Source organism: Pseudophryne corroboree, chromosome 11, assembly GCF_028390025.1.
Source record: "Pseudophryne corroboree isolate aPseCor3 chromosome 11, aPseCor3.hap2, whole genome shotgun sequence".
NCBI lineage: Eukaryota > Metazoa > Chordata > Amphibia > Anura > Myobatrachidae > Pseudophryne > Pseudophryne corroboree.
In genome coordinates this window covers 206,114,141-206,130,723 of record NC_086454.1, presented here as the reverse complement: position 1 = coordinate 206,130,723, position 16,583 = coordinate 206,114,141, and the positions used below count along the sequence as shown (strand labels likewise).

General features: G+C 45.3%; 1 protein-coding gene across 6 annotated transcripts in view; it reads right to left on the bottom strand.

Annotated features, from left to right (window-relative positions):
* RIPOR1 (RHO family interacting cell polarization regulator 1) overlaps nucleotides 1-16,583 on the bottom strand; it is a 627,513-nt gene that overhangs the window by 276,971 nt on the left and 333,959 nt on the right. For all 6 annotated transcript variants that reach the window (XM_063945248.1, XM_063945245.1, XM_063945246.1 and 3 more), the window contains exon 6: nucleotides 7,665-7,718. In XM_063945248.1, the coding sequence (XP_063801318.1) occupies nucleotides 7,665-7,718 (54 nt within the window). The remainder of the gene's footprint in view (nucleotides 1-7,664; nucleotides 7,719-16,583) is intronic.

Sequence of the window (16,583 nt, the reverse complement as noted above, 5' to 3'; positions counted from 1 at the left end):
GGGATCCCACTATAAATGAGTGTTTTCCCTTATAGCTGCTTTTTATATATATATATATATATATATATATATATATATATATATATCCTGCGCCTAAATTTAGTGCCCCCCCTCTCTTTTTTACCCTTCTGTAGCTTGCAGACTGCAGGGGAGAACCAGGGAGCTTCCTTCCAGCGGAACTGTGAGGGGAAAATGGCGCCAGTGTGCTGAGGGAGATGGCCCCGCCCCTTTTTCGGCGGACTTCTCCCGCTTTTTCTGGAATACTGGCAGGGGTATTTTTACATCTATATAGCCTCTAGGACTATATATGATATAGATTTGCCAGCCAAGGTGTCTTATATTGCCCTCAGGGCGCCCCCCCCCCCAGCGCCCTGCACCCATCAGTGACCGGAGTGTGATGTGTACATGAGGAGCAATGGCGCACAGCTGCAGTGCTGTGCGCTACCTTGGTGAAGACCGAAGTCTTCTGCCACCGATTTTCCGGACCTCTTCATGCTTCTGGCTCTGTAAGGGGGACGGCGGCGCGGCTCCGGGAACGAACACCAAGGTCGGGTCCTGCGGTCGATCCCTCTGGAGCTAATGGTGTCCAGTAGCCTAAGAAGCCCAAACTACCACCTGTTAGGTAGGTTCGCTTCTTCCCTTAGTCCCTCGCTGCAGTGAGTCTGTTGCCAGCAGATCTCACTGAAAATAAAAAACCTAAATATACTTTCTTTCTAGGAGCTCAGGAGAGCCCCTAGTGTGCATCCAGCTCAGCCGGGCACAAGATTCTAACTGAAGTCTGGAGGAGGGTCATAGTGGGAGGAGCCAGTGCACACCAGTAGTCTAAAGCTTTCTTTATAGTTGTGCCCAGTCTCCTGCAGAGCCGCTATTCCCCATGGTCCTTACGGAGTCCCAGCATCCACTTAGGACGTTAGAGAAAGAGGGATTATCCCCTCACTGATATTAACAGGGAATGTAAAGCATTCTTGACATATATACAAACGAACCTCATAATTTTTGAGGAGTGGAAAATAAATGTCAGGGTAAGTAGGAGACTGACTAACTGAGGAGTCATAAAATACCTATTATGCATGTTGGTTGTTGTATATTATAAATGGGGTTGCCATACCCCTTAAAAGCAACATTTTACCAGCCATAGATTAATAAGAACTATCATGCACGTATAGGTTGCATTGTATATTAACTGGGATCCTTATACCCCTTAAAAGCAACCGTACTCACACTCCCAACCAAATAAATAAGGATTATTCCTTTAATGGTATTAGCAGTGAGTGTTTGAGTATTCAGATGTACTGAAAATTAAAGTATTACTATTGGGTTGAACTATAGACACAGTAGACACCTAATAGTAAATACACCAAGGCTCTGATACCTGTAGTAACCCTCAATTGGAAAATAATATAGGTATTCATATCCATCTAGACACTTAATAACAAGTGCATCAAGGCTCAGATACTCTCAGTAACCCTCAATTGGAGAATAATATATGTACCTATACCCATCCATACTTACAGGTGTTGTACTATGGAAATGAATCCATGAGGTATTTACAATTAGTAGATGGTGAATTGGTGTCAGGATAAGTGTGGAAACTGACAAACTGAAAAGCAGATATCAATATATCAAAAAGAAAGGCAATCTTTCATGACATCCCATTAGTGTTATGCATCAATAATCACACGTGGACACGATTCTTAATCTTTTTCACATTCTTTATTTTCTTCACACTTATGTATATGTCAAATATCTGTGATTTTAACACTTATGTTTCACTGTAGTCTGGGACAATAGATTATTCCCATTTTAACCGTATCATATTAAAGATTATATTTTATGACAAATGTATTTTTCTGTAGTGCGTCAATAATACAGGTTCCTTCCTTTTTCTTCCTAAATTTCAACATCTTTATCTGGCAAGATTTTAAGATATGGGCAGAAAGGCCCATAACACATGTAATTCACTGACCCTTCTGACTGAAGTTCCTTCTGACTTAAGTTCAGTATCAGATCCCGATCCCATAGGGCTAGGACTGATTTGACTTGAGGCCATATTCCTTTTCATAGCTTGACAGAAAAGGCCAGTACTCACTGTACCGCTCAGCACACCTCTCCCGCCGCTCAGCACAGCGCGATGTGTGCTGAGCGTGCGGGGGGAGATGGGGGGCGCTCATTTCAGCCAGCGGGTGAAATGAGCTACCTGCTAGATTGGCCTGCATGGCAGGCCAATCTAGCACCAGCGATAGCTATGCGCGGGGCTGCGCATCGCTATCGCTGTGGGAGGTACACACGGAGCAATCATGCTTAAAATCTAAGCAATCTAGTCAGATTGCTTACATTTTAAGCAGCGATCGCTCCATGAGTACCCCCCTAAACCTCTGACAAAATTGTCTTCAGACAGTTTCCTATCCGGCAACATGCTCAAGGCTGCTATCTGTACCTTAATAGTTGATACAGTCAGACCCTTCTCAACCCATCATACAGAAACTGTAATATTTGGGGTGTTTCAAGTCTCATGACGTCCAATTCAAATTTGGCCCATGAGATAAAAGGTATTCCAGATCCTATAATAAATCAGAGGATAAACTTCTTTCTTGCTTGCATAAGAAACTGAATAACTTGTTCAGACAATTCTTTCTTTCTTAATAGTTCACATTCAATTTCCATATTATCAAATGAAAATTTTTCAAGTTTAGATAGAATATTGGCCCCTGGTATAATAGTCCTGGTGTGAGTGGTAACATCCATAGACTCTCTACTGCCATACTCACCATTGTTGGGAACCACACTCTCCTTGGCCGGTAAGGAAGAATTATCACTTCTACTTGCTCTTTTCTGTTTTGTTTTGGGTTGTTTTTTTTAATGACAAGCAATCCTAGGAACAAAGGAGGGAACATATATTCCAGTGTGAAATTTCATGTTAGGGAGAACATGTCTAATCCGCTTGTTCACAGCAAATGGTGCCTAGAAAAGAAGAGGGTTGGGTTTTTGTTTTTTTTATGTGTCCATTAGATCCACTTGGGACCGTCCAAACCTTATTACAATATTTTGAAATGTCTTTGCGTCCACCTCCTATTCTCCTGGCAACACCTCGTGTCTGCTGACAAAAGTCTGCAACAAAGTTGTCTTTTCCTGGTACATACAGAGTTTACAGAGAACTGAGATGACACTCTGCCCAGTCTAAAAATTCTTGTCACTTCTAATAGCATTCGACTCTTGGTGCCACCTTGTCGATTTAAAACGGTACCACTGCTACATTGTCTGAGAATACTTTTTGACCGCTTTATGTGTTCCAAATTGCCCTCATTTCTCGCTGGTTTGAAGTACTTATCTTCTGAGGATTCCAGAAACCTTGACAACCTTGCAATAGACGCACTACCCAACCTGTTGCACTTGCATCAATTGTAAATACCAAGAACTGGAGTTCTGCCAAGGGAGTTCTATAATTAGATCCGGACTTGTTTATCAAGACAAAGGGGGACATTTACTAAGCAGTGATAAGAGCAGAGTAGTGAGCCAGTGGAGACGTTGCCCATGGCAACCAATCAGCAGTGAAGTAACATCTATAATTTGCATACTATCAGAAAAGCTCAGTATTTATGGTTTATTGTGTGTTCAAATCACGCTTTGTTGTATCTCTTCACTGAGGTGAACACTTTACACATGTTTTAACAGATAAGCGCAGGGTGAACCTCATCTTTTTCTTTTAAAATACTATAAAATGATACAGAGCTGCTGATTGGTTGATGGGGCCACTTCTCCACTGGCTCACTTCTCCGCTCTTATCACTGCTTAATAAATGTCCCCCTAAGTCTCTTGTAGCTTGACATAGCTTTAACTTGTAATTCAGGAAGGTTCCTTCTGGGCTGTACTTTAGTAAGTTCTAATGTAACTTTCTCATCCTCCATCTTGCTCAAAGGATATGTCTATGTTTGAAGATATTATTCCCAGCAAACATAGTCCAGTATGTAATGTCACATGCTTGTACCAATGTGGCCAGTTCTTGAATCTTTCCACACCTCTCTTGTTACAGAGGGACTACATACTGTAGTATCCACTTGTACCAGCAAGAACTGTATTTGTCAAAATAGATTTAACAGAATTCTCTCCCAGATTATTATCCTTCTGTAATACTGAGGGATCTGTAAAGTTCTGTACACAGCATCCTTCATTGTTTATTTTGACTTTTCAGCAACATAGTAAGTTGTTCAAATACAGCCAAACCTCTACCCCTTGTGTTCTTCTAAGCATTCAGTGATACAAAGGAGCTTTGTAAATGTTCTTGGGGATGTTGTCAATCCGAAGGGAAGACACTGAACTGAAGATGTTTTCCCTTGGATGCAGAATCTGAGATATTTTTGATGTTCCTTAAATACCAGAACATGAGAATAGGCATCTTTTAGACGTATTGATACTATAGAATGCTCCTCTTGATAAATGACTTGGTGGGTAATACCCACCCAATCATAAATGATCCCAAATATATATAATTTTTTATTGTGAACAAAGTGATTTGTACCACATTTATAACAAAAAAAAGTAAAAGGAATTGGTACTTTAATTTTAGATTTGACATCCTCAGTAAAACTTCTTAAAAACAGTCAAAATAGATTTCAGTGTTTCCATAGGAAACCTTATCTTCACCAAGCGGTCTTGAGATTCAGATTAGTACTGAACCCCCTGTATACTTTTCTTAAAGAAATATATGAGTAAAACCCTAATTTATTTTGGATGACTTGACAAAATCTCCACAGCCTTTGAGCTAATTTCTGTATACTGTCATAGCACCGTGACTTTCAAGTTCACAACTGTAACCTCAGTTTTCACAAAATGATTCCTCCTTAGAACCCCAGCAATTCCATCCGATACCTTTGAAATACTACATCCTGAACTCATCTGTTCTGCACAGATTCCTGCCAATGCCTGAAAAATTTCAGAAGACTGTCCCCTACTACCACAGATGCAGGACACCCATAGTAGTTATCGACTGCCTCTTCTGAAAGTTTGGCAAAAGGACTGCCTCAGCATTCCTGTAGAATATCTACCACCATAGTGCCATGCTGGCACAAAACGTCTGGGTTCTAAGAAAATCGCTGTATAGAAGACGGCAAAGGATACCTACTTCTATCCTGAGGTAACTTTCAGCCTGCTACCAAACATCAGGGATCTTTCATAAGCAAAGAAAGCAGACTATTCCTTCTATGTAGATCTGCTGCCCATAAATGCACCACATATCTGTAATTCCAACACATTCTATGAGAAAACATACAGCTATTATATATCTGTATATAAAGTCTTGACATTTTCTCTTCCAAGACTGTTCATGCACTAAACCTATAGCACATTGTAATTTCCAGATGGTCTCCCATCCAAATACTAACCATGCCCAGCACTGCTTAGCTGCCAGGAACTGAAGAGATTGGGCATGTGCAGTGTATTGAAGCTGTGACAATGAAGCTTTAGTAACATCAGTTTTAGAAAAAAAAACCTGCTGTAAACAGTGTATGCAAATTTTTATTTTTATATATATATATATATATATATATATATATAGCCACGCACTTATTTTAGTGATTGATTGATTTATATTTCCAATGCTACAATACAGCCCTGCTCTCTGTGGGGGACTGCGAGGACCAGTTGCCGGGATCGGCTCTCCCAGTAGTAGCTTATGAAACAGCCTCTGCTGCTGTAGTATCAGCTCTAGGTGTTGTTCATCAGTTTAGGAACTTCATAAACAGTTACATATGATAAATTCTCTTGGTATCAGCCAAGCATTTATCAACATTCTGCCATCACAATCAAAGTCCATCCTGGCAATGTATGCTCAGACTTTATTTATAATATACACTGCTTAGCTTCCAATATCAGACAGATTAGGCATATCGAGTTTGTTATTCTGTAGATTGGTATATTTTACTTGATGTACTAAACACACACTGGTGCAGATAAAATTAACAAGTCCATAGTGTAACCCACAACTCCTTAATTGGCAATTAGCCCAATTAGACAACAGCAGCATATGAGGTGTGCTGAATGCACTATAAGGAGAGTGATCTTTAACCACTTCAATATAGGTACTGCTTCTTGCATCCTGACTTCTATACACCGCACAAACAAATTAGGTTTCTTATAAGTTTTCTTCTTCGCTCCAATGCTGTAGACACAACGCAGCATAGGATGGTAACCAGACTATACAGTATATCCTGACTAACACTATATTAATAAAGTGCCCTCTATGAGGACTTACCTCTTTTTTGGGCACATACAGGCTTTTGGGGAGAAGGCTCTCCTTCATATTGTCATAGGCTTGTAGCCTAAATTGGAGGGACCAGGGGCTCCATTATTTCTTGGTGCACAGCGCCACTCTGCCTCTGACCCCTAACTTGGGGCGGGTGTATGTTCAGACCATCTTCCTGGGACAGCCATCAGCCATCTCATGCACCTCTGCCGGCTGCTCTGCAGGACCAGAGCCAGGAAGCATGGATACATATGCAGATGCAAATGGAGAGAGGAAAGCCAGCAGCAATCCGGCTTTGTAAAACATAGACAGGCACTTACTTTACTGGCCTTAAAAGCTGCCATGCACCAGCCTCTCCCCAGGGTGCCACCCCATCCAGACTGCGGCTACCAAGAGGCGCATACGCTGGGTATAGATAATGAGGTAAGCCCTTGGAACAAAATAATAAACAACTACACTGTCCTGACTATGACACAGAAAAAAAGACTGAGGAGGAAGGGGAGGAGTAGCTCTATATACCCTAAGTGGGCGGTCCCTGAAGCGTGAAAAAACTTCCTGTTTAGAACTAGGCGATGGGATGCAATCCCAGAGTAATGGCTGCCATGAAGTAGTGTAGAAGAAACAGGGTTTTTGCCACCAGGTACTATACAGGTACTGCCAACAGTACCTATTATAACAGGTACTATTTGCCAACATACTTGCAACCAGTGCCAGCACTAGAAGATAACCTAGGGCATCAGCCAGGGTTTAGTAAAATAAAATAAGTGAAAAAAGGGAAAGCAGTGATATGTAACATTAAGAGACACAGGAAATAGGATCCGTCTAGGAATCGGAATCCCGAAGCTGGGATCCCAACATCGATCACAATGCTGGCACCGGAATCCCAACATCGATCGCAATGCTGGCACCGGAATCCCAACATCGGTCGCAATGCCGGCACCGGAATCCTGACTGCCAGCATACTGAACGTAAGTATGCCAGGGCTTGTTTAGGGATAGGCGGCGGGGAGGGGGGGAGGTTAGGTTTAGGCTGTGGGGAGGGGGGGGGGGGGGTGCAGGTTAGGCTGAGGGGGGGAGGGGGGGCTGAGGCTTTGGGTCAGGCTGCGGGGAGGGAGGGTTAGGGAGGTTAGCCTTAGTATACTTATCTAGCAGGTGTCAGGATTCGGGATGCCGCTGTCAGTGTTCTGATTGCCAGCCTCCCAAGTGCTGTAATCCTGATACCATCCCACAAGGAACAGTTCACTAGAATTGGTATGGAAACTCATAGGTTTATTGGAGTCATATGTGACTCCAATAATGAACAACAAAGTAATAACCAACTCCAGTGGGAAAAACATATCTTTCACACAACATAAGCTTTGTCTACTATCTCTGCACAAAACATTGCACAACATTTCACTTATGATTCCACTGAAGTCATGACTGACCTTGCTTGTGTGAAACTCCAGCCTACGGATAAACCGTTCGATGGACTTCACTTGCTGTATCAAAAGAAAGAAAAAAAGTAATTACAATATCATAGGAGGACCTGAAGTATTCTCTGAAGCAATCAAATACTAGTACAGTATCAACAGAAAATCACATGAGAACCTGAGTTGCATCAACCATGCGTTCTGTCTGGAAAGGCACCATGAGCAGGGTACATGTAGGGAGGCCAATCCCGGGCCATTTTTTCAATCCCGGGTAACAGGAAAAATAGTCAATCCCGGAATTCCTGGGATTGGCAATTCCCTATGTGTCCGCCCCCCCGTCCCGCACACACAATACTCACCATACAACGGGGGCGGACAGACGGGAAACATCAGTCGCTCTCGGTGGATGACGATGGATGGCACAGCGTGACCTGTCACTGCACGTCACGCTGCGCAGGGGAGCCGGGCAGCGTCTGACCGTTGATCCCTCAATCCCCGGGATTGGAGCTTCCAAACCCGGGACTGAATCCCGGCCACTTTTGGGCCTAAATATCAGGATCCCGTCGATCCTGATCCCAGAATTGGCCTCCCTAGGGACGGGCGATCAGAGTAGGCAGAGCCTCCCTACCAAATTGCAAAGCTTTGACTATAATAAGGTTTAGAATAATACAAATAACATATTTATAAATATCTTCTTTGTAATATTCTAATCGGTTTTATAGGCAAAACTCACCAAAATTGCACATGCAGACTAGAAAGACTAGAGAGACTAGAAATCAGACAGCAAGAGCTCAGCCTCACTTCTGCTGTCCGAAGCTGCCTGATGCTGGCGGCTGGGCAAGGGCCATCTTAACAGCAGTGTAGGCCCCTGGGCACAGCAATGTACTGGGGCCCCTACACATCCTCCAGCGATAGGGGTGGGGGGTGCTATCAGCAGCAGTTTTGATGTCCCGTGGGTGGTAGGCGGTGTTCTATCTTTCGCTCAGCATGTAGGACCTGGAGCAGTAATTTCTGCTAATTACTCCTTTACTGCACAGATGGGGCAGGAGGGTAACACTAAACTGTAGAATGGGGCATTGAGCTGAATGAAGGGGCCCCGGTACATGACTTCCAGGGTTTGATACGTAGCGGAGGGGTGGATAGTGGAGTGGGCTTAATATTCATCAGGGCAGCTTGCTTGACTGCAGATATCCCCAGTTCCTGGAAATAGATTTCTTAGCTTTGAATGAGCTAAAAAAAAAAAAAAAACTAGAGAGGTTCAGGAGGTTCTAGGGACTTGGTAGTCAGAGTTCAGGAGCCAGAGCAATCCACGGGCAAAAAATATAAAACTGCAAACCAGATGTGTGGAGCTGGAGCAGGGACCAGCTGCTTGAAGGATTATATCTCCAGTTCTGGACATAATACAGACAAGCTGTCAGTGTCCCCTAAAAGGGGAGAGTCCCACCTTTTGGAGAATACCCTCAGAAAAAACGCTAAGTCACACAGAACCCACGATATCTGGCTGGGAATAGCAATTAACAGTCTTGGATGGGGACCACTGCTTTGAAGTCGGATATCTCCGGTTCCCCAGGGCCGATTTTCAAAAATCTGGTACCCCTGGAAAGAGGGGACCCTCAGCTATCAGCCTAGGGCCCTTATACTCCTGGGGCCCTTGGGCAAGAGCCCATTGAGCCCATATGAAAAGACGGCCCTGGGCTGGGCCACGAAGCAGCTAATAAAACAGAGAAAAAGAGCCAATGGAGGCAGGCCTCTCTGTGAGAAGGCGTGGCTTATGCTCTGATGGACACCTATGACGATCAGACGACCACCAGTCCAGGAAGCACATCAGCAACAGCAGCACTGAGGGGCGAAGGAATATGCAGAGGAAACGCGCAAAGGAAAAAAAGGTGGGGAAGGGAAGGGGGGGGGGGGGAGTTCTGTGCTACAAAGGGATGTTTTTTTTGTTTTTTTTTGGGGGGGGGGGGAGAAAGAGTATCTATGCAAGTGTGACTCATTCATGTGTGTGTATAAATCTGGCTCTGATATTAGCCAGGGTCTCTCCAGCGATTGACCTCATTGCATGTCCCTGATCCTCCATATAGTTGAGCAAGGGTTGTGCACACTTATAGGCCCTGCACACTGGGCGATATTAGTAAAAGATATGAACGATCTCGTTCATTAATGAACGAGATACCGTTCATATCTTTCAGTGTGGAGGCACCAGCGATGAACAATGCGCGGACCTGTGCTCGTTCATCGCTGGTGCCCCGTCGCTTGTGCATGCAGGCCAATATGGACGATCTTGTCCATATTTGCCTGCACTGGTATGGAGCCGGGTGACGGGGGGAGTGAAGAGACTTCACTACCCCCGTCACCGCCCCCCCGCCACCGGGTCGCCCGTCTGCCGTATCCGCCGTCGGGCAGCACGGTGGCGGATCGCATAGTGTGTAGGGCTCTTTACAAGACTAAAAAAAATTATTTTAAGCACTAATTATAGCCCGGACAATATGAACCAATATATGTGGTTCAAATCCTCTATCTCCCACTGGAGATACAGTAGTAATGCTATCTTGTAGTATTTGATAGCATCACTGCTGCATCTCTAATGGGAGACAGCGGAATACCACAAGTGACTTAAGGCCCATACACACTAGAATATTGTTTCCAGCAATTTGAGTGATAACGACTGTTTTGATCTATTTTTCAAACCCGGCATACCAGCCCTCCACATCCACACTGCAGGGCAGCTACCCCATCCCAGGCAAACAACTGATAACAATAAGCCTCTTTACAACCTTGGATAGTAGAGCATTTGAAGTAATGGTGCCCATACACTTGTGAGATAATCGGTGCTAACCTTCGATTTCGACCGCATCTGTGAGAGAAATCGAAGGATTGTATGCACATTTTAGGTACCTTTCGACGCGATGTGCGGGCACACCAGTCGAATCTCACGTCTCAAGATAGTATGTGCTGCACTTAATATTTATCGAATCGCAGTGCGATCGCATGTGTTTTTAAAACGCATGCTATATATCGCACTGCGATGTGCGATGGGCACCCACCGGGCTCCGCCAGAGGCCGCTCCCACTCGGCGGTTATGTGCCCATCACGTAATTACCAGTGCGATGAACTGCCGGTGCGATGCCCCGCGATGTCGCGTCATGGGGCATCGCACAAGTGTATGGGCACCATAAGTATCCTCCTTCACCTGGCAGTCTCCTAACCCAAATACTTGGGGGTAGAGATAACCAAAACCTGAACCATCTCTTCCAAACAACTTTTTGGAACCATTATAGCTACCTTCTGTAAAGATTAAAGGTACTTGATATGTAAAATGTTATCTGGAATCAGAAAAATCAATGTGGTTAAACTAAACATTGTTTCTAACAGTAAAACAAGTCAAGCACCTACTCACACTGGAACCTATATTTGGACTTTATGACAGCTCATATCCTGCACCAGCTTGTAGCAGAATTCCACTTAAACTAATGAGAGGTTAATATCAGTGACATTAGATGCAAGGATTTCCTGTTACGCAGACGGAATCAAAACTTGTCTACTTTTGAAAAACAGTTTCAGGTAAATTATAGTTGGTAGTATCATTTTTTTTCCCTCTGGTGTATTACATGTTATTTCATTGAGAACACTGGACTGCCTGCAACTTGTAGGCCCTACCTATATTTATTGACTGTGCCGTTTCCATACCATTATACTATTCTCCAAATCATTATGGACACCAAATACTGTAATTAAACATGATTCACTCCAATCCCAGGAATGGATTGCTACCGGTAATACTACAGCATACTTGTCAGTCATATAAGCTACTTTGTGGAATTGTGTTTTGGATCCTGATTTATCCTGTATTTTATTAAAACAGACCAACCACAAATTGCTTTATTAGCCAGCTACATACATTATACTTACCTTTAGATCACGCTCATTGAGGTAACCATTATTTTTATGTTCTATTTTACATATATAGGGGGGAATTCAATTCTTTTGCACGCCCAATCTCCCTTCTAAAGTGACAGGAGATTGCGGGGCACAATTCAATTTTTTGGGAATTATTTGCGCTGATTCCTCCCAGACAGGCCGGGTTTAGATGCATAAAAAATGTCTAAACCCGACCAAAGTGCTGGGCATAATACAAAAAGTTCAATTTGGGGGCCAAACAGGTCACTTTTCAATAATTTCTGCTCGCCAGCACGGGCAACTGCAAGCAGAAATGTCAGCACTGGCAGCTGTTCGCACCAGAACGAAGCAACAATTGAATTGCTTTGTTGGGGCCCATCTACTAGCCAGCTGCGCGAATAACAATTGAATTCATCCCATACTGTTCAACAGTTTATGAACCTATATTTCGCCAAAATACCATTAGTTTACCACATAAGATAAGAAATTACAAACTCCGTGGCAAATGCAGGATTTTTTGCATACATGTTTTATCTGTCAAGATTGCTATAGATATATATTGTAGTGAGAAAAAAATGCTGGTGACCGCAATAATGATCTGTGTAAAAATACAGGTCTATAAGTCTACCGCTCACAAAATGAATGATGTGTGCAGAATGGCATTATACCACACCGCCTGAGCCCATATGAGCGGAGCATCTGCTGCTTGACATGCGCAGAAGCTCCCTCTGCCATTTGTGTAGCCACAGGACACCCACAGAGAGACTGAGGCAAGACTGTCTCCGTAGAACAAATTTGGTCTGTCAGTGCCACTGAGACTAAAGGTGCATACACATTTGCCGAGAAAGTAAACAACGTCGCTCATTTTTACCCTTACGATGACTAGCAATGTGCGGGTCGTTAACAACACTCGCTGTCGGCCGTGCATACAGCTCAATTTGTAATGTCGTCCAAAAGCTACCTGCACTGCCCGGCAGCGGCATGACGTCACTGAGCGATATGGTCGTCATATCGCTCAGTGTGTATGCACTGCCGCCGACCGCCCTGGCCCGGGAGGGGAAACACTAGGCGACATCGCTCATAGAGGACATCGCCTAGTGTGAACCCACCTAACCTTTAATTATCATCTCTTGGTTAAAAAAAAGAGGGAAAAAAAGGGATTTTCAAACTTTTTTTGTGCTGTACTTTGTGTGTTCACTTCTCTGTTCACTCACTTTGTGAGTAATATCGCCCCCTATATTTTAACTAAAAAATAAGAATTTACTTACCGATAATTCTATTTCTCGTAGTCCGTAGTGGATGCTGGGAACTCCGTAAGGACCATGGGGAATAGCGGCTCCGCAGGAGACTGGGCACAAAAGTAAAGCTTTAGGACTACCCGGTGTGCACTGGCTCCTCCCCCTATGACCCTCCTCCAAGCCTCAGTTAGGATACTGTGCCCGGACGAGCGTACACAATAAGGAAGGATTTTGAATCCCGGGTAAGACTCATACCAGCCACACCAATCACACCGTACAACCTGTGATCTGAACCCAGTTAACAGCATGATAACAGAGGAGCCTCTGAAAAGATGGCTCACAACAATAATAACCCGATTTTTTGTAACAATAACTATGTACAAGTATTGCAGACAATCCGCACTTGGGATGGGCGCCCAGCATCCACTACGGACTACGAGAAATAGAATTATCGGTAAGTAAATTCTTATTTTCTCTGACGTCCTAGTGGATGCTGGGAACTCCGTAAGGACCATGGGGATTATACCAAAGCTCCCAAACGGGCGGGAGAGTGCGGATGACTCTGCAGCACCGAATGAGAGAACTCCAGGTCCTCCTCAGCCAGGGTATCAAATTTGTAGAATTTAGCAAACGTGTTTGCCCCTGACCAAGTAGCTGCTCGGCAAAGTTGTAAAGCCGAGACCCCTCGGGCAGCCGCCCAAGATGAGCCCACCTTCCTTGTGGAATGGGCTTTTACAGATTTTGGCTGTGGCAGGCCTGCCACAGAATGTGCAAGCTGAATTGTACTACAAATCCAACGAGCAATAGTGTGCTTAGAAGCAGGAGCACCCAGCTTGTTGGGTGCATACAGGATAAACAGCGAGTCAGATTTTCTGACTCCAGCCGTCCTGGAAACATATATTTTCAGGGCCCTGACTACGTCCAGCAACTTGGAGTCCTCCAAGTCCCTAGTAGCCGCAGGTACCACAATAGGCTGGTTCAAGTGAAACGCTGAAACCACCTTAGGGAGAAATTGAGGACGAGTCCTCAATTCTGCCCTGTCCGTATGAAAAATTAGGTAAGGGCTTTTACAGGATAAAGCCGCCAATTCTGAGACACGCCTGGCTGAAGCCAGGGCCAACAGCATTACCACTTTCCATGTGAGATATTTTAAGTCCACAGTGGTGAGTGGTTCAAACCAATGTGATTTTAGGAACCCCAAAACTACATTGAGATCCCAAGGTGCCACTGGAGGCACAAAAGGAGGTTGTATATGCAGTACCCCCTTGACAAACGTCTGAACTTCAGGAACTGAAGCCAGTTCTTTCTGGAAGAAAATCGACAGGGCCGAAATTTGAACCTTAATGGACCCTAATTTTAGGCCCATAGACAGTCCTGTTTGCAGGAAATGCAGGAAACGACCCAGTTGAAATTCCTCTGTAGGGGCCTTCCTGGCCTCGCACCACGCAACATATTTACGCCAAATACGGTGATAATGCTGTACGGTTACATCCTTCCTGGCTTTGATCAGGGTAGGGATGACTTCATCCGGAATGCCTTTTTCCTTCAGGATCCGGCGTTCAACCGCCATGCCGTCAAACGCAGCCGCGGTAAGTCTTGGAACAGACAGGGTCCCTGCTGGAGCAGGTCCTTTCTTAGAGGTAGAGGCCACGGGTCCTCTGTGAGCATCTCTTGAAGTTCCGGGTACCAAGTCCTTCTTCGCCAATCTGGAGCCACGAGTATAGTCCTTACTCCTCTCCTTCTTATGATTCTCAGTACCTTGGGTATGAGAGGCAGAGGAGGGAACACATACACTGACTGGTACACCCACGGTGTTACCAGAGCGTCCACAGCTATTGCCTGAGGGTCCCTTGACCTGGCGCAATACCTGTCTAGTTTTTTGTTGAGGCGGGACGCCATCATGTCCACCTTTGGTTTTTCCCAACGGTTCACAATCATGTGGAAGACTTCTGGGTGAAGTCCCCACTCTCCCGGGTGGAGGTCGTGTCTGCTGAGGAAGTCTGCTTCCCAGTTGTCCACTCCCGGAATGAACACTGCTGACAGTGCTATCACATGATTTTCCGCCCAGCGAAGAATCCTTGCAACTTCTGCCATTGCCCTCCTGCTTCTTGTGCCGCCCTGTCTGTTTACGTGGGCGACTGCCGTGATGTTGTCTGACTGGATCAGCACCGGCTGACCTTGAAGCAGAGGTCTTGCTAGGCTTAGAGCAGGGCTGGCCAAACCGGTCCTCGAGATCTACCAACAGTTCACATTTTCCAGACCACCTAGCTGGAGCACAGGTGTAGTCATTACTAATTAGGATGTGCTGCATTCATTCCTAACTGACAATTCTACAGATCTCCAGGAGGCCTGGAAAACATGAACTGTTGGTAGATCTCGAGGACCGGTTTGGCCAGCCCTGGCTTAGAGCATTGTAGATGGCCCTTAGCTCCAGGATATTTATGTGAAGTGATGTCTCCAGGCTTGACCACAAGCCCTGGAAATTTCTTCCCTGTGTGACTGCTCCCCAGCCTCTCAGGCTGGCATCCGTGGTCACCAGGACCCAGTCCTGAATGCCGAATCTGCGGCCCTCTAGAAGATGAGCACTCTGCAACCACCACAGGAGAGACACCCTTGTCCTTGGTGACAAGATTATCCGCTGATGCATCTGAAGATGCGACCCGGACCATTTGTCTAGCAGATCCCACTGGAAGGTTCTTGCGTGGAATCTGCCGAATGGGATTGCTTCGTAAGAAGCCACCATCTTTCCCAGGACCCTTGTGCATTGATGCACTGAGACTTGGCCTGGTTTTAGGAGATTTCTGACTAGTTCGGATAACTCCCTGGCTTTCTCCTCCGGGAGAAACACCTTTTTCTGGACTGTGTCCAGGATCATCCCTAGGAATAGAAGTCGTGTCGTCGGGATCAGCTGCAATTTTGGAATATTGAGAATCCAACCGTGCTGGCGCAGCACTATCTGAGATAGTGCTACTCCGACTTCCAACTGTTCCCTGGATCTTGCCCTTATCAGGAGATCGTCCAAGTAAGGGATAACTAAAACTCCCTTCCTTCGAAGGAGTATCATCATTTCGGCCATTACCTTGGTAAAGACCCGGGGTGCCGTGGACAATCCAAACGGCAGCGTCTGAAACTGATAGTGACAGTTCTGTACCACAAACCTGAGGTACCCTTGGTGAGAAGGGTAAATTGGGACATGTAGGTAAGCATCTTTGATGTCCAGAGACACCATATAGTCCCCTTCTTCCAGGTTTGCAATCACTGCTCTGAGTGACTCCATCTTGAATTTGAACCTTTGTATGTAAGTGTTCAAGGATTTTAGGTTTAAAATTGGTCTCACCGAGCCGTCCGGCTTCGGTACCACAAATAGTGTGGAATAGTACCCCTTTCCCTGTTGTAGGAGGGGTACCTTGATTATCACCTGCTGGGAATATAGCTTGTGAATGGCTTCCAATACTGCCTCCCTGTCTGAGGGAGACGTCGGTAAAACAGACTTTAGAAAACGGCGAGGGGGAGACGTCTCGAATTCCAATTTGTACCCCTGAGATACCACCTGAAGGATCCAGGGGTCCACTTGCGAGTGGGCCCACTGCGCACTGAACTTCTTGAGACGGGCCCCCACCGTGCCTGAGTCCGCTTGTAAAGCCCCAGCGTCATGCTGAGGACTTTGCGGAGGCGGGAGAGGGCTTTTGTTCCTGGGAACTGGCTGTTTGTTGCAGCCTTTTTCCTCTCCCTCTGCCACGGGGCAGAAATGAGGCGCCTTTTGCCCGCTTGCCCTTATGGGGCCGAAAGGACTGCGCCT